This window comes from Tamandua tetradactyla, chromosome 10 (genome assembly GCF_023851605.1).
Source record: "Tamandua tetradactyla isolate mTamTet1 chromosome 10, mTamTet1.pri, whole genome shotgun sequence".
Classification (NCBI taxonomy): domain Eukaryota; kingdom Metazoa; phylum Chordata; class Mammalia; order Pilosa; family Myrmecophagidae; genus Tamandua; species Tamandua tetradactyla.
In genome coordinates this window covers 91,227,101-91,245,681 of record NC_135336.1, presented here as the reverse complement: position 1 = coordinate 91,245,681, position 18,581 = coordinate 91,227,101, and the positions used below count along the sequence as shown (strand labels likewise).

Genomic DNA, 18,581 nt, shown 5'->3' with positions numbered 1-18,581 from the left:
TGAAAGGTGTATCACCCACCAGGGGGACCAGCAGACATCACTGGGAAAGCAGTATGTACACTCTGACCTGGCCAATAGGGGATGGTGCTATGGCCTCTGGCCTTTCCTCAGTGTAAGCCAATGGTCATTTCAAGGTTAAGTTCATTTGGTAAGGTCCAAATATAATGGGCAGATGGCAGAGAACCTGGATGGGGGGTGCAGGGCAAAGAAGATTGGCATTAGATTGTCTGCATTCCTGCCTGAGGCAGGTTCTGCTGATGGGGTAAGGGGCACTGGTACCCAGGCTGGTCAGTCCTATCTTAAATCCCAGCTCTACCAGTTCTTACCAAGTGACTTTGGGCAAGTTACTTAAGTCCCTCCAAGCCTTGATTTCTTCCTCTGTGAAATGGGGATAACCCTAAGGCTTTTTGAGAAAATGGAATTAAACAATTTATGCAAAGCCTAGTGCCTGTTACGTAGGAAGAAGTCAGTAGGGGGGATGTTACTTGTAATTTCTGTTACTAGTGGTATGGTGTTAGCTGAGGACCCAGGTAGTTTGGCGTTTGTATCAAAATATTGGTTCCCAGAAACATAGATGTTCCAAAGGCTGAATTTGTGGTCTGAGAAGGTGAGCATGAGGCTTACATCCGGATGCACTAGTTGAATTATTCCCCGTCTCTCTTCTCAAGTGAGAATGCAGTGACTGATTGAGGCCCCCGTTCCTTCAGCCTACCCTGTGAAGGTTACTCCTGCATTGGTCAACTTGACAGGTAGGGGAGAGAGGTGAATTAGATAACTTATTAACTAGCCACCTGAAAGGCTACCGAAGGCTCTGTCTTGAAGATTGGCATCGCAGGACAGATTCAAAGAGATGGTCTGATAGCCTTTGGAATTTGGGAAAGGGTACATTGACATTTATGGTTAGAAAGAAGCGTTACCTGAAACTCGCACTTTTACCTGGCACAGTGTTAGCATGTGATCTCAGTAAGCTCAGAGAGAGGTGCCTTGCTCTATTCTGGCTTCCCATCTCTATGTTTCCAGTACTGGGGTCAAGTCAGGCTGTGCTTCCCTCCACAACCTACTGATGGGGAGGTTGAGTTTTGGACACCCACAGAAGAAAGACAAGCAATTCTGCCTTGTGTAAACAGTACCACCAGGAGCTCATGTGTAATCGTTGCATAAAATTTGCATTCTTTTGCTCATTGCCTTCCTAAAATTGTTAATATATGGAGGTGAGATCATCTAAATGTGATGTCTCGTAAAGCCACTTCTTAGACAGTTTAATGTGATGCAAAGTGCAGTGGACTGGGAACCATGAGATACGCATTTGTGTCCTGGCTCGTCTTCGTACTAACCGGGTAACCTTGGGCAAGTCACTCGATCTGGCTGAGCCGCAGGCTCCTTTCCTGTCCACGTGAATGATGTCAGCTTCTGGCAGGGCCCTTAGTTGGACCACACGGGACCCTGTGTGTGGAAGTGTTCTGTGGAGTCTCTAAAATGAATGGGATGATTATTTCCGTATTGACTTTAAATGTTGAGTGAGGATCTTTAATGACTTGAAACAAACCCCAGAATTCTGCACAACACTGTCCGTCCACCCACACTCCCTTTTCTAAGTTTGGCATGTTCATCCAACGCTATTTCTTAAGAGCCCTCTATGTCCCAAACAGTGTATTTTAAGAGACAGTGGGTGTGGAAGCTTCTTCGAAAATAATTTTTTTTTTCTTTCGGTAAAAGTTTTTGACCAGGGGACTTCTCTGGCAAGCTTGGATCATAGATTATATTAAAGTCCGCTCATGTGCCCTGGTGATGTATTTGAATCTGTACTCATCCTTTCAGCAGTTTTACTCCCCAGGAAAGAGTTCCTGGCAGATGTAGGGTCCAAGAGCATGGTTTCTAAGCCTGAAAGAAAAATATATTCTGTTTGAAATAATGTGAACACTCCTTTGAATTTGGAAATGACCAGGAAAGAGTTTTTGACCATTCGTCCTGTTTTTTATTTTTATTTTTTAAATTTTTATTTGTTCAATAGTTGGATGTATTACTGAAACAGGAGGCACTGCCACTCATGCTTAGATTTAAAAAGGGACACGTGTACTAGCACATGGCACATGGTAAGTGCTCAGGATTTATTTGTTTAGTTCATACATTTTTAAGTGTGTGTGTGTGCACACATGGCACATAAAAGTTTATATTGCAAGTCATTCTGGTATTTATTTGTTGGGGGGCTTTACCTCATACTACTTGAAACAACATAAGTAGAAATTCCTGTAGAAATACATGATAGATTGCTCCTAGGATTTAGTTGACAGCTAGTTGGTCTTTTTGGCTTCTCTTGAGAGTTGTATGGTTAATAAATAATGAGCAGGTAGCCAGGTACCATGCAAAGAAGAAAGAGGTCTTTCATCCAGCAGATGTAAGGGTGCAAGTTCTAGCTCTGTCCCCTGCACCCTGAAGGGGTGTTAGTGCCTTCCAGGAGGCCGATGTAGGGATTCCATGAGGGAATGAATGCAAAGCTTCTGCCACAGTGTCTGCCACATAGTAGATGCTCAATGAATAGTGGTGACTCAAGATGGTGAAATTTGGCTTAATCTTCTAGAGGTCAGCTCTCCTGCATCTGAGACTTTTAGAGGGTAAATTAGAGCTAAAGATGTACATCTGCCTTTTCAGTCAGGTGCTGTGTTTCAAAGGGAAGCTTTGGCTTGGGGTGTGGAGCCATACATTCTCCACACCATAGAATGTGGATCACTGTACTGAATACATCCCAGGGGGCAATGGCCTTGGGAAAGCGGCAACTGGACCTGTGCTCAGAACCCCTCCCCCAGGTATAGTTCATGCCATTAGGTTTGTGTGTTTGACACAGAAATTCTTCACACCTGTGTGAAGTGAGAATAAACTAAAGCAGAGCTCTTAACTAGAGCTTCTGCACTGTTGTGAATTGATTCATATTCCCCACAAGGACATGTTCAGGTCTGACTCTCAGTCTTGCGGATGCGAGCCCATTCCTGAAGAGGCTCTTTGGAGATGTTATTCGTTGAAGGTGAGGCCAAACGGAATCAGGGTAGACCATACTTAATCCAATAAGTAGGGTCTGGTGTCCTTATAAGCAGAGGAAATGTGGACCCAGTAGAAGAAGGCAGAGACTTCTTCTGGGGAGAGAGGCGGCCATGTGACAGAGGCAGAGACTGAATTATAGGTTACCAGTAATCCAGCACCAGAACACTGTAGACTTTAGAGAAACCATGATCCTGCCAACAACTTGATATTTGGACTTCTCGCCTCTCAAATTGTGAGACAATGAGTTCCTGTTGTGTGAGTCTCAGTCTGTGTATTTGTCACAGCAGCCCTGGCAGACTAAGGCATAGACTTTGTTGTCCACTGACAGGGATTCATTTCAATATGATTTAAGTGTCACTAACTCTTTGGAATTTCGAGGACTCTCTCTATTCCAACTGCAGTAGTTTTCAGAGGAAGGAGCAGATCTGAAGAGACAGGTGACAGGGTCGCACAATTGGATTAAAATCCAGGTATTCTGACTCACTGGCCAGGGTCTTTTTCTGCAAAGCACACCCCTTCTGCACTTCCTCGTCATGCTTGAACAGGTGTCAGCTCAAAGTATTTTCAGATTTCAAGATCAAAACCTTCCATTTTGGTATAGGAACAAAAAAGGACATGTCACCTGAAAAGAAAATAATGATTTACCACTACTGTGGCCTAAAACAGTGGCTGTTGAGAGAAGTGGACAAGATAACTCTAGGTGGAGCAGTCCCTGATGCTTTCTCTCTTCAGTAAGCAAGTATTAGAGTCTGTGATTTTAGCAAGATAAAGGGTGACGCATTATCAGAAAATTTTTTAGTTCCTCGAAAAATTTTGTATAGTTTGCAGAATTTCATTTTGGTTTACAACGTAGGTTAAATGGCTCCAAAGTATGTTCCCTGGACTAAAAGTGACGTGAACATCCACTTAATTCTTAACCATTAGTCACAGACTCCTTTGGAAATCCGATAAAAACATTCAAACCTTTTCCTTGGAGGAAAGCATGGGCCACCCGTTCTGCATATAATTTTAGGAGATATTTAGCCCTGCACTCCAAAATCCATCCCAAAGCTTCTGATTAAGAACTCCAATTTAATTTTTCATGAGATACAATATTTTCATGTAAAACACTTTTAAAAAACCCTCTCTCTTCCTTCCCTCTTCCTTTGTTTTCTGTTCTTAGGTTCTTTCTCACTTTCCTCTTTATCTTTATTTTTCTGGCATCTAGGTTAAGCTATGAGGTATTTCTTTTGAAAAGGAGCCCATCAAATGTCAACAAGAAAATCCATCTCTTTTGCTCAATGTTGCTTTTTTGAGGCAGGTTAGAGGGTGGGTGGGTAGTTTTGGGATGGTTTATTTCAGCAGTTTGTCAGACTCTTAGCTTTCAGGACCCTTTTATATTCTTGTATAGAAATGCTGACTCCAGAAGGCTTCTGTTTATGTGAACTCTATCCATGAATATTTATGGATAGAAATTAAAGAGAAATAAAAAATACTTAATTTATTTAAAAATAACAGCAATTTAAAAAAATTTAAAATTTAAATTTTAAAAAAATTTAAAAAATTTAAAAAAATTTAAAAATACACCCATAACACATTCCCATAAGTAACTTTTAATTTAAAAAGCTTTGTTTTCTTAAATTAAAAAATTAGCAAGAAAAGAGACATTGTTTTATATTTTTGTACATCTCTATGAGTAATGCCATAACAGAAGACAGCTAGCGCTCGTGCCTTCTTCTGTGTTTGCTGTCCTGGAAGATGCTGTTTTGGGGAGTGTCTTTGAGGAAAAGGTGGTCTCCTCCTGGGCCCCCTGAACCTATCTTGAGGAGTCTAGGACCACACTTCTAGAGCTTACTAATAATGTAGAGAGTAAGTTGGGAAGGTTCAGTTCTTTGAAAATTACATTCTAAGTTTAGTGCATGAGGAAAGTCTGTGCCCCTTGACTCAAATTATGTCACAACGGTAGTGTTATTATTGGCTTTATAGCATAACTGAGGAGAACTAACAGCTGGGATCAGAGCTGGAGAGCCCTCTGAGCAAAGAGAGGAACCCTTTTGGATGTGGCTGTGAAGCCAGCCTTCTGGGAAGGCTTCAGAGAGGGTGTCTGCTGGAGCCCCATAGAGAATGTAGGAAACACCCTCACAAGCTTTTCCCTATGTTATTTGAGCTCAGTTTGCTTTGGAACACCCTTTGGTAGAGTATCCATTCTGGGCCATGAGATAGCCCAGTATCTCTCTCTCTTTTTAATTTTTTTTGGCATGGACAGGCTCTGGAAATTGAACCTGAACATGTCTCTGGCATGGCAGGCAAGAATTCTGCCACTGAGCCACGTTGCTCGCCCTCTCTTTCTCTTTCTTTTTTGTTTTTTATTTTATTGACAGATCTTCATACATATCCAGTCCATACATGGTGTACAATCAATGGCTCACAATATCGCACATTTGTATATTCATCATCATGATCATTTTTAGAACATTTGCATCACTCCAGAAAAAGAAATAAAAAGAAAAAAGAAAAAACTCATATATTCCATATCCCTTACCCCTCCCTCTCATTGACCATTAGTATTTTCGGTCTACCTAATTTATTTTACCCTATATCCCCCCTATTATTTATTTATTTTTAACCCATTTTTTTTTTTTACTTATTTGTCCGTATTCTGGATAAAAGGAGCAACAGACACAAGTTTTTCACAATCACACAGTCACATTGTACAAGCTTATATTGTTATGCAATTATCTTTAAGAATTAAGGCTCTAATATATCTCTGTTAATTTCTCTACTTTTGAAAAAGATAAGGAAAAGTGAAAAAAAAAAAAGAACTCTTCCAAGTCTGGTTGTAGCAATAAAACACATGATAAAATTGGGTTGCTTAAAGGTTGCAGATCTAAGCTATACAATTAGAACTGAGTCGTCACCTCATCTTTGGTTGAGTGTGAACTGAACCTGGAAATGATTAAATCAATCAAACTAAAATATAGTCCATGAGAAGTGGCTTTCCTCATTTTTGAGATTATGGTGAGAAACAAAGAGCAGTTAATTCATTCAATACATTTTTAAAAAGTGCCTGCTACATCCCACTAGGGATGTGTCAGTGAGAGAAAATACCCCACAGCTCGTTGGAGCTAGTTGGAGTGAAATGGGTTTGTGTGTGTAGAAAACATTTTTCATTCTAAGTGTATACTATGGGGGTAATAAAAGAGCAAGATGAGAAAGATCAGGTTGGGGTGGCAATTTCAAGTAGGGTGGTCAGGGATGGCCCCCTTGAGGGGGCAGACTTGAGTAGGGAGTTGAAGGTGGTAAGAGTTGGGCATTGAACTTTAAGATGGGAACATGCCTGGAACGTTTGAGGAAGAGCAAGGAGGCCAGGGTGGCTGGAGCAGAGGTGCGAGTGGGGAGGGGAGAAGCTGCAAAGAAGTTGCCATGGGAATTGGAGGAGGGAGAGAGAATGTATCCAGCTGTGAAGAAGGAGGCACCTGAGCTGAGCCTTAAAGGATGAGTATTTCTGGAAGCAGGAAAAGCTGGGGGTATGCAGTGGAGTTAGTTCTCCAGTTTCATTGGTGGGTAGTGTGCAGCCAAACTTCAAGGACTAGTGCTGGACATTTTCTCGAGGACCTTAAATGGCAGCCTGAGCTCTTGGAAGATTTACCTAGCAACAGTGTGCAGGATGCATTAGTTGAAGGAAGATAGTTAGAAGAGAGAGCTTATTGTTGAACCAGGGATGTGGCCCTAGGGAAGGAAGAAAAGGGACTGGGTATATGATAGATGGATTATGGGGTAGTGAGGTGAGGAGGGAAGCCTGCTAGGTTTGAGGCATCTATGGAGAAAAGATAGATGAAAGGAGAGATGATTCATTTAATGTAGACATAGAGTGCTCTCTAATCAGGAGTTACTTGAAGCCAAATTTTAAGCACTTGTCAACTCATTTCTGGCTCCCTTTTAGGCAACCATAAGAATTTTGGTTGATCGTTAGATTTTGGAGATCATTAGAGAAGAGGAGAATGGGTGTCAGAAGCATAAAAGAGAGTAGAGATTTTGCTTGGGAAAGGAAGAAGAGGGCAGATAGAGCTGGTTTCTAGAAATGTCCCAAAGGGAATTGGGATGTGTCAGAAGGGAGGTCCAGGAGGCAGAATTCTACAAATTTCAGAATTAAAAATTCAAAAAGGCACTGAAATCTGGGTAGGGAACCCCTCCCCCAATCACCACTAAAAAAAGGCCTTAGATGGTAGAAAATGGACACTAATATTTCTAGCAAATTGGGGGTGGTAATTATTAGTAAAGATCCATTACTAATTTACAATGTAAGAAACATCACTGTTTCTTATTATTGTGCTGCTTTCTAAATATGAAAATAAAATTAAAAGGGATTTCATGGACTTCCATTCGTATCGGTCTGCTTAACTGGTTTTCCTATAGATCTCAGACTGCTGAGCTCTATCACATCCTCCATGTTGGTGCAGGAGGACCTAGTAACTGAGGTCGGGCAGTGCCCTCTCAGTCTGAAATGAAAGCAAGAATGAGGAGGAGATAATTATTTTTAACATTTTCGAACAGTTACTATGTGCTGGACACAGTTCTCCACACCTTTCCTGGGTTAGTTCAGCATCTTACAAAGTCCAAGACTTGAATGCTATTCTCTTTATACAAAAGAGGAAACTGAGGCACAGACAGGTTAAGTAACTTACCTAGAATTAATATTTGCTGTCCTGAGATTACCGAGAGAGATGAGAACCAAAGATGTTAGTTTGTGTGTCTATTATGTTTTGGGATACTTAAGTTTGGGGGGTAAGAAGGTGATAAACCAGAGAAGGAACATTTCAGAATTTAATCTATAAATATTATATTTATAATAATATAAATTATATTAAATTTGTATAGTTTAATTTCTGTATAAAGTAAATATTATTTATATAGAATATATAATAAAAATATTCTAATTCAAGGCTTCTGCAGGTCAGAATTTCCTTAGCCTGCTTAGAAATTCAGTGCACCATTCCTAAAGCTAAGCTGGATCCATCAGGGATATTAAATAAAATGACCAACAAAATGGTTATCAATTACTTTTGACTTATAAGTGCATGTGTAGCCCCTGAATTGCCCCTGGGCCCTTGCACTTTGTGGCTAATTACTTTTCCAGAATTGTATCCACACATTGTTAAGGCAGAAAACTTGTCCCCCAGAGTATTTGTAAATCCCTGTAGAAACAAGTTGAGCCTTACCACAATATGTCATCAGCCCACATTCATCCTGGGCAGTCCTCCAGTTTTCAAGGCAGTGAAAATAGGCTTTGAATTTGCCTCTTCCCCCATTTTAGTATGCCAGCTCATTTAAGCATTTGTTGCCCAGCTAAAATGGCTAAGAAAACTCTAGCCCAACAGCTGTTTTCTGTTTTTGCGATACAGCTGGGCACTTGTGCATCCAATAGGGAAGTGCGTACATTCATTTTAGAAACATGCCAATGGAATGGAAACTAGTGGGTGCTCTGAAAATCTGGCTTGTGGAGGATTTGTCCTGAGACTTCCAGAGTCCCCACCCCAGTGAAAGGGTACTAATAATCAGAAGCCTCTTCAATGGAATGTTTACATGAGATAGTTTATGTTGAGCAGTTTTCAGGATATCTTTTGATCAGTTTCTGGAGCATGTTGAGAGTTACTTCTCTGTCTAGGGTCTTATCATTTACCAACATCACCTGCAACTTTTTGATTAAGATATGGTATTTGGTTAAATCTTTTAGGATAGATTAGATTCTAAGACATTTAAGTAGATACAAAGGAGTATGCCTTGTCTTTCCCACAAGGACTGTCGAGGTGCCTAGGGACTGTGCCCTGGTGTCAATCATCTGGATTCCAGGGGTACTGGGAAAGGAGGTTCAGCAGGTGCTTCAGGGTGTGGGGAGAACCAGGTTTCTCAGGTGTGAAGTGTCCTAGGGTCTGTGGCGGGCAGAAGGAAGGGCCTTTCCAAAAGATGACGGCGGGGGCATTTTGTATCGTAATGAGGAATAGAAGGAGTAGTTTTGCTGTCTTTCTTCTGAGCTGGAAACCACATTAGGGTGTAATGGCTCCCTGGCATTTGAGAATGGTAGACATTTGGGATACAGCCTCAGAGGGCTGGGTGGGATCTTTCGAAGTGTGTCCCCAGATACTCCATAATAGAGTCGTCTGGCTTTGGATAATAATAGAGACTCCAACCCTCTCTGAGGCCTGAGGCCTATTAAATTTGTATTTTGGGGTGGGGCTTGGAAATCTGGATAATACATCCTTACTATAGGTTGATTCTTTCCCACACACAATGTTATTTGTATTTAGGACATGGGAGCCAGTCATTGGCAGTTCAGCTGTTGGGTAGTTCCTCTAGTTGAGTTGCCATTTCCCATGAGAGTAGAGCACTGAGCCGGCTCTGGGTTCAGGCTTCTAGGTATTTGGGACATCTCAAGCTTCATGACTGTACAGGGGCTGGGTCCGGGCAGCCAATCTATTTCCTAAAGGGCCAGGCCACATATCACAGAAGGGATGTGTACCACCGAGCCTGATTAACCATTTGTGCAGACCAGGTGGAGCCTCTGCTTGGATTGCAGATAAGAGAGCATTCCCCAATGGTTACCTGGGATCGTGCATTTCCCAAGTATGCCCTCAGCTGGGGCTGTTGGGCCTCAGGTCTGGAGGAATCCATTTGGATCCCAGAGTTGAACACAGATGGTCTGGACCACTGCAAGGTTACAGTGTCAGCTTAGCATGAGCAGATGTTCAGGCCTTATGAAGAGGTGAGTGTTCTTCTGGGCATTAACTCTTAGTTTAAATGAAGATGCTTTTGCTAAGGGGTGAACAGTTTCTGAAAATGCAGTAGACTATGAAGAGACATACTCCTGAGGAACAGCTGTTCGGTGTCCATCTCTCCATCCCCGATCCATCTTTCACCTTCTCCTGCCCTCCATTTTTCAGCTTTTAGCTCTTTGCTGAGCAAGTCAAGGGAAATAGATGAACAGTCACTCATCCTTTCCTGTCCCTGTTGGTAAATGAAGGGGAAGGCATAAAGTTGAATATTTAGATAAAATCTGGCCTGGTGCCACCTGCAGCTGAGTGATGGGGCAGCTGTATTAGAGTGGAAAGCTTACTTGGAAATACGGATTCCAGCTTTACCTCTGCCACTGCCAGACCCGCAACTTTCTGGACCCCAGCGTCTTTATCTATTAATTAAGGAGATGGCTTTGCAAGGTTCCTTATTGTTAGAGAGCTCTGGGAATTACAAGAAGTTGTTTCTCTCTTATTTTGTACTTAAATCTTGCTGTAATGAATTAGTGAGGTAGCAGGTGGTGATCTTTGCTTGCAAACGAGATGTGTATTTCACCTCTTTGCATTTTAGAGCATCTGAGCAATTATAATCAAGGAATCCCTTCACTTCCTACCTTCTTGCAGAAGAGGATTTGAGACAGAAAATGAATCCAAAAGTTTGGAAAATTTACAAACTCTTCATCTCCCCCCACTGTATGTTGAATCATCAATGATTGTCAAATTTTCTTATCCAATCTTTGTCTTAAATCAAAAGGGAAGCATATGTTAAATGTCCTTGCCATGGAGAAATGTGGGTTGATAACCGTGTTTTCATCTTTGCGTAGAGGATTTTTAATGTGTACTTCGTGACTGTCTATGGAGGTTAATAAAGCAGGAGAGCGGATAGCAAAGCCATGGGATGAGAGTTACAGGGCTCTGTGTCTAAGTGGCAGCTGCAGTTTGTCTGTTCCTCTTAATTCCTCTAACTCCCAGACCTCTAAACCTGTTTGAAATATCCTTGATCCAGAGAAGCATGCTCAACCACCTCCTGCTGTATTCTCCCCCTGCCCTCCTGCTTTTTTTTTTTCCTGTCTGGTTGTGTACCTCTTTTAGTATTTATTCATGATGAAGGTGAGCTTTGAGGGCGGTAACTTAGAGCTGATCAACTCCCTAACTTTAGATGCATAGAAATATGGACAGTGCCTGTGCAGGTCTCATGCAGGGTAATAGTAGTTTGTGGTTTGGTTTGTTCTACCTCATTGCTTCTCAGCAGAGATATGAGCCCAAAGCATTAATTTTTATGGTTACTTCAAAATTTTTAAAACTGTAATTAGCTATTTATGAAAAGAAAGGCTCAAAATAAAAAAAAAACTAGTGGTCAACCCACCCCCCAAACCATTTATTACTTGACTGTGTCTTCCATATCAGAGTCTTGTTTGCATTCTCTTCCTCTACGCAAAAGAAATCTCATTTCTCATCCAAGACTGCTGAGCTGTCCTGTCCTATATCACTGTATTTCTCCTCTCTTGATTACTATCATTATTTAGCTATTGTTTATGGAAATGCCCATAGCACTTGAGAGCAATTAAGATTTTGATTTAAGAGCAGACCTGTCTTGTCCCAGAAATTCAGCATGGGAGCAGAGGCAATGTTTTAGAAGTCCCAAATGTTTTTAAATCGGGAATTGATACCCTCAGCCACTTGGCACTTGCCTCAACCTGTCACTTGGCCCAAGGACAGCAAGAAGCTTGCTGCTGGCTCCTAGCATCCCGGCTTTGAAAGAGCAAGGTAATTGGAGAGCCATGATGGGCTCCTGGGCCCCACAGACTTCCTGTGGCTGGAGAGGCTGCTTGTTTTCAGGTGGCCAAGCTGATTAGGACTTGAGGACTGTTGCCTGCTCCTGGGATATGGGTACCTGCTAGGTGAGTGGGAGTTGTGGTACATGTCTTTTTAGTTGCCACATCATACAACAGGCTCCTAAGCAAGCCCATTATTTTATTTTTTTCAGTCTCAGATGTAAAGACCTTGTTATCTGTTGTAAACCCGCTACATCCCCTGCCTCTGGAACAACTCACTCATCAGCCTGCAGACTTTCCCTGGAACTTCCAGGCAGGGCTGATGAGGGTGAGGATGCTGAGGTGCCCAGCTCTCTGAGCAGGATGGTGGGAGAGTCTCAATAGCTGATTTGCCAATTAGTTAATTACCTAAGTCAGATAACTAAGCTCTTCAAAGTGTTCCTTGTTGCTTTTATATTTCTCGAATCCCCCAAATTGTTTGCATTCATGCTGGGATGGCTTAGTGTTTCCTCAGTGGGTCTGTGGGTGAGTTGGGTTTGGGCAGGTCCAAGGGTTAAGGAGGAAGTGAAGTGGCCCAGGAAAGGTCAGGAGCTGAAAGGTCAGCAGGGGGTCTCCTGCTGCCCCAGAGCCCGGGTCTGGACTTCCAGGAGCTCCAGGGTTATTTCTGGATTGTAACATGTGTCTTCTGTTCTCCCCCAACACCTTTCTAACCCCCCCTCCCCTCCCCTACCCCCCACTCCCCCACCTCCCAGGATGTTAACGCAGGTGAGGGCAGTGAGTTTGCAGACAGTGGGATCGAAGGGGCCACCACCGACACGGACCTCCTTTCCCGGCGCTCCAATGCCACCACCTCCAGCTACTCGCCCCCCACTGGCCGGGCCTTCGTGGGCAGCGACAGCGGCAGCAGCTCCACAGGGGATGCCACCCGCCAGGGCGTTTATGAGAACTTCCGGCGGGAGCTGGAGATGAGCAACACCAACAGCGAGAGCCTGGAGGAGGCGGGCTCAGCGCACAGCGACGAGCAGAGCAGCGGCACGCTCAGCTCCCCCGGCCAGTCGGACATCCTGCTCACGGCTGCGCAGGGCACGGTGCGCAAGGCCGGCGCCCTGGCCGTCAAGAACTTCCTGGTGCACAAGAAAAACAAAAAGGTGGAGTCGGCCACCCGCAGGAAGTGGAAGCACTACTGGGTGTCCCTGAAAGGTGAGGGGCGGCGCTGGATGCGCCACTGCACAGATTCAAATAGTGTTCTGCATTCTTTACCTTTTTCACACCCAAGCTAGGGAGACAGTCTAATGGCTATTTTGTGGCCCTGATGGCAGTTTTGAAAGATGATGAGTCCTGCCCTCCCCCTCGTTTTTTTAAAAAAGAATCCTTCAAATTTTTAAAGGCTAAAAAAGACAAGGACTACGGTCAATTTTATCGGTTTACACCTAATGTTTATTTGAATGGCTAAATGATCATATGTTTGTGAAAAAGGCAGTTACAATTTTGCAGTCAAACTTTGTATATTTGTATTTGTATATGCAGATATATGCAAACATGTATATATCCTTGTATTTTCCTTTCGTTAATAACCATGCTATTTTAATAATTGTTGCTATCTGACATGCCTTTATGAAGTATGCATATATATTCTTGCACGTGGCTTGGTGGTATAGAGCTTGTAATGCATTTGTGAGCTTTCCGAGTACACTTAACAATTTTAGTCATGCTGTAGATGCATGGTTAGTAGATGCATGGTTAGTAGATGGCAGGGTAGGTTAGGGAGGTTAACAAGGAGGAAGGAAGGGAGCAGGAGATGGCAAGCTTGGGCTGACCTAGTAGTATAGAGCATTAACTAGGTCATTTGATCTTGAATCTCACCTGCTGTGACTGGTATGGGGACATACAAACCTCGAGGCACAGAGCAGCCTGGAGCCACAGTTGGTGATGTGAACACAGTGCATCTGTGGTGATGAGCAGGCCCGATGCCCATGAGCAGGGTTTGGGTGGGCTTACCACCAAGTGCTGCCAGTTGTTGCAGCTCCAGCACATGGCCAATCAGGAAGGAAGTGGGTGTTAGTTAAGATAAAGGTTTTGCTGGCACAGAGACCCACAATGACCATGCCTTAAGCAAGACAGAACAATTTCCCTCCCCTCCTCTGGTACAAGGTAGACCATCTAAGTTTGGTCTGTTCACTCTTTCCTGTTAATTTGTCCAGGGTTCCAAGCTACTTCTGTCTTGTTGCTCACCTCCTCCCAGGACATCCTCTTTAGTCTTGTGGCTTATATAGCTTGCCACCAGGAGGTCAACATGCAGTGAAAAAGTGGGGAAGTGCAGCATGTATCTCTTTTCCCTGAGGGCTTGACTTGGAAGTTATGTTTGTCACTGTTTGCATCCCATTGGCCAGAAATGAACAGTACCTAGCTGCAAGGGAGGTGGGGATGGCTGCTTTAATCTTCAGTGGCCGTGGGCCCAGCTGAGCACTGAATGTGCTATCATGGCAGAAGGAAGGGAGAATGCACATTGTAGAGCAAGGACCCTTTGATAGTCCTGGGCAGCTTCCCCTATTGCCATGTAGTCTGTGTGTCTAAAACTGATGTAGTTTAGGTTTGGTCTTGCCTAGTTGTTATGTCTTGTTGCTGTCCTTCCAAGAATGCCTCAGGAAGAGTCAAATTCTTCCTCCTGTCCCTTTCTCATTCTGAAAGTCTGAATCAGTGGTGTTCAAGTTTGAACACAAGACAGAGCACTGACAAGCATAATATTTTCTGTGGACAACCCTGTGGCATATGGATATTAAACTTCCAAATTTATTTTTTATGCCAAATCAAATAGTTGCCTTATAGTACATTTAACACAGTTTTAGATTGAGAACTTTAAATTGGAGGAAATTCTGTAGATGTATATATGTACGCACATGCTCTGCCCCATGTGTGCCCACTGCTAGGGCTGCAGCTTCTGTTCCCTGTAGCAGCATGTCCTACCATTTACTTGATTAGTGAGTGCTGAGTTTTTAAAAGCCTGATGAGAAGACATCCTGTGTCGCAGTCATCAGAGGTACTTGTTGAAGATGTGGATTCTTGGGTTGGACTCCCACACCTGCTGGGTGAGAAGATTTGGCAGTGGGGCCCTGAGTTTGCAGCTTAAACAAGCTTTCTGGGTGATTCTTGGCCACACTAAATTTGGGAAAAGCAGTGTTAGTTGTTTAGATTAAAAATAGTAAGGCAATATTTCACTGGGACACAGCAGAGGGGCTTGTTTTGTGTCTGTCATTCTCAGAATAAATGACACAGGAAGCCAGAGCGTGGGTGTTGCAGAATCCAGCTCAGGAGCATGTTAGAGGAAGGGCGCCTTCGCTTAACTTGGTGACCCATATCTGAGTGACACATCTGTCGGGATCCGGGCCCAGAACACGAAGCCATTGGGTCCTTCATTTCTCAGCCCTGATGGGTTCCCATTATATATTGACATTCTTAAGGCTTATCCTTGCCACTCAGAAGTTGGACTTGCTGCTGTCTTTGACTTAACAATCCTTGGATATTAAGATGAAACTCAGAGTACTTGGGAACTGTAGGGTAGAGCTTTTGCCAAAGATTCTTTTAGATTAGACAGAATAATTTTTTTTTAATGATTTTATTTCATATTGGTTTCTGAAGTGTCTCGATGGGCAGCTGAAGTGCATACACTTCATTTATGTTCCTGTGAACATGAAGGTAGGTAGACTATAATTGGGAAGTGTAGCGTTCTCAGATTTGGAGGTTCATATTAGTTTTAAGTTTAGACCAAGTTGATAACTGAGTAAAAGCCAATTTCAGTCCCCTACTCCCTTGAAAGGGACTTCTAAAGCGTCTAGAGATGATTCTAAACCAAAGCTGAAAAATTATGTAAAACAGCCATTTGGGAAGACCCTAAGTGTTCAGTTTGTGTACAGACTTGGATTGGTTGGTGCCCCTAATTTCTTATGCATACATTTTTTCCCTCTGTTCTCAACATCTGATGCAATTGTGTTGCTCCCTTTATGTTAAAGATCTACAAATCACTAGTGTTGTATTAGCCCCCAGGACTATTTAGAGCAGAGTTTCTCACAGTCGCACTACTGATATTTTGGGCCTGATCCTTCCTTGTTGTGGGGGCTGTCCTGGGCATTGTAGGATGTTTAGCAGCTAGACAAGACATCCTAGTAACAGCTCCCTACCCCCAAGTCGTGACAACAAAAATGTCTCCAGACAGTGTCAGCTATCGCCTAATGGACAAAATTGCCCCCGCTTGAGTATCACTGATCTAGAAGAAAATAGTGTCTTCCTTTTTTTTTCTTCGTCTTTTGCTTATCTCTGAATCAATGTTAGTTTATGGCATGGAAATGGTTATGCTCCTGTAAAACAACCAGATCTTCAAAATAACAGGGGTTATAGGACAAATGCAGACTAGTCACTTTACAAAATAACTTAAAAGTATGTATGCAGCTTCTCTACTAGAAAACTAAAGCATAACAGCTCTACTAAAAAAAATACATAGTTAAAAAGACATCTTAATTTTGAACAATAAATAAATACCACAGAATACGTGGGACTTTACCATTTTTTTAAAGTCAACAATAACTTGATGGACATAGGTAGAAGGAAGAGTTGAGGCCCCTGAATTAGTGAGAGAAGGACAAAAATGATAAAATCATGAAGCCTCAGGAGCACCAACTAATATGAACTTTTAAGTAGAACCCATGATCAAACTGCACCAAGGAGGACAAATACCATGGAATGAATGAACATTATCTACTGGTGTGTTACATTTCACTGTTTTTAGATACTTTGTTTTCATCTGCTTTACATTTTTTTTTTTTTTTTTTTTGCATGGGCAGGCACCGGGAATCGAACCCCGGTCTCTGGCATGGCAGATGAAAATGCTGCCTGCTCAGCCATCATGGCCTGCCCCCTGCTGTTACATTTTAATGTGATATCTTATGTGTTGGCTGGAAAAATTACCTTTGAACCAACATGATTTTCCATTGGTCTACATCATTGTACATTAGTAACCACTCATGAGCAAATTAGCTTTATAGAAACTCTATTGTAGCTGAATACACTATTCTTTCAAGGGTATTGCAATTCACATAAAGTGTGGCCCATGCTTGTAGTAAGGCATATGCTAGAAGCTGACAGAGTAGCTGATGTTGAAGTTTGGAGTCATCAAATTGGACCTGGTCTTCCCCTGAAATTGGTTTCTAGTAGTTAAGAGTAAACACTCAGCTATATGCAATAACACAGAATCTCTTGTTCAGCTAATGGCAAATGATACGATGAAACTAAGTTGCCCCAAATCTATGGAAGATTTCTGTTGCTACTGATACAGTTTCACAGCACAAGTATGGACTGGGATCTTGGCTTCCACTCCAGGCTTTCTTATATGTACCACGTATTTCCTTTCTCAGTAGGAACAAGGATATGCCTTCTTCTAGAAAAAACATTTTATGAAAAAGAACTAAAATTTCTTTTGTTGTTCTTAAAGCACCCAAAGTCAGTCTTATATTGTTTCTTTCCAACGGCATGATCAAGAAACCTAATATATTTTCCAGAGTTCTCTGGATACATCTCATGGGAGACATACTTGGGATGGGCTCTAATGAGACAGTACTGGCTCCAGCACTCACACAGGGCTATTCAGAATTCTGGCCTGTAGAATTCTGTGGTTACCTCTGAACCGAGGAGTCAGGAGTCCTGTGTGTACCTGCGAGAATACCTATAACAAGACATTCCCAAAGAGAATTAAGAATGTTGAAGAACTTGGGCATGCATGAAGGATTGCCATGCAGGTTGAGAAGCTGTGATTTCAGCCCCTCCGCCTTTCTCTAAACCTGTCCAAGACTTTGAGTACAAGTATGGCCCCATTCTCTTTACCCCCTGGGCTCCAGATGCTTTAATTTCCAATCTCTTCCAGATGACAAGACACAAATGATAGTTTCTACTTCAAGCTCTTTGTTCTACAAATGCCAAATTACTCATGCAGACCTCTGTTCTGTTTCCCAGGGTGTACGCTCTTTTTCTACGAGAGCGACGGCCGGTCTGGAATAGATCACAACAGCATCCCCAAGCATGCTGTCTGGGTGGAGAATAGCATTGTGCAGGCTGTCCCAGAGCACCCGAAGAAAGACTTTGTCTTCTGCCTCAGTAATGGCCTGGGTGATGCCTTCCTCTTTCAGGTTTGTTGGGTACTTCCTTTGCAGGTCGCTTCAAACTCTGATCATGAGATCTTCTTCTGCTTCCTCTGTGTCCCATTCTTTTTTCCTTTTGCTCATTATATAAATAAAAATGGTGACTGGCAAAGTAAACCAAATTCCAGGAATGAGAACTCACCCAGTAGGATCTGCAGTGAAGCCTGGGGGCAGGGAGTTGGATTTGAGAAACTTATTGGGTTTGCTGTGGGTTGAAGGGTTTCTCAGAGTATTACCAGCATCATTGGCATAGCACTAGGAAGGGATCATTAATTCCTTAATTTGGGTAGGATTTGAGCTGCTATTCATCATAATGTTTTCTCTTTACTGATATTAATCATTAAGTGAAATAATGACATTTCAGCAGTGATTAGTTATTCCAAGTGGTTTTTCTCCCTGATTTTATCAGAGCTTTCTCCCCAACTTCCTTAAAGTATGACTGTCAATTGTATTAAAAATACACCCCTGCTAATCATTTCTGGGTGCATTTGCTTTTATAGGGAATCATTTGAGTTTGATGAATCAGGATATGTCTTACCAGAACTTATTGAGATGTCAATGAAGGCTTCCTTCATTTATTCCATTCATTCTTTAACCCCTACACTTTTATTTAGTGCTCACCGTGTGCTCGTCACAGTGCTGTCGATAGTGCATGTTGATGGTACATAAGAAGAAGTTCTTAACATGTTTCCTACCCTTAAAAATGTCCAAAGAAAAAGTATCCTCAGATAATAGGGAAAATAGGCATAGGGACAGCTCTCTGTAAGGCCCATTAGTGAATATTAAAGGAAGAGCAGGGGTGAATCAAGTGAGAATGG

General features: G+C 42.5%; 1 protein-coding gene across 9 annotated transcripts in view; it reads left to right on the top strand.

Moving 5' to 3' along the window:
* Positions 1 to 18,581, top strand: part of TIAM1 (TIAM Rac1 associated GEF 1) — a 429,921-nt gene that overhangs the window by 295,968 nt on the left and 115,372 nt on the right. For all 9 annotated transcript variants that reach the window (XM_077118818.1, XM_077118816.1, XM_077118809.1 and 6 more), the window contains 2 exons: positions 12,331 to 12,778; positions 17,579 to 17,751. In XM_077118818.1, coding sequence (XP_076974933.1) covers positions 12,331 to 12,778; positions 17,579 to 17,751 — 621 coding nt within the window. The remainder of the gene's footprint in view (positions 1 to 12,330; positions 12,779 to 17,578; positions 17,752 to 18,581) is intronic.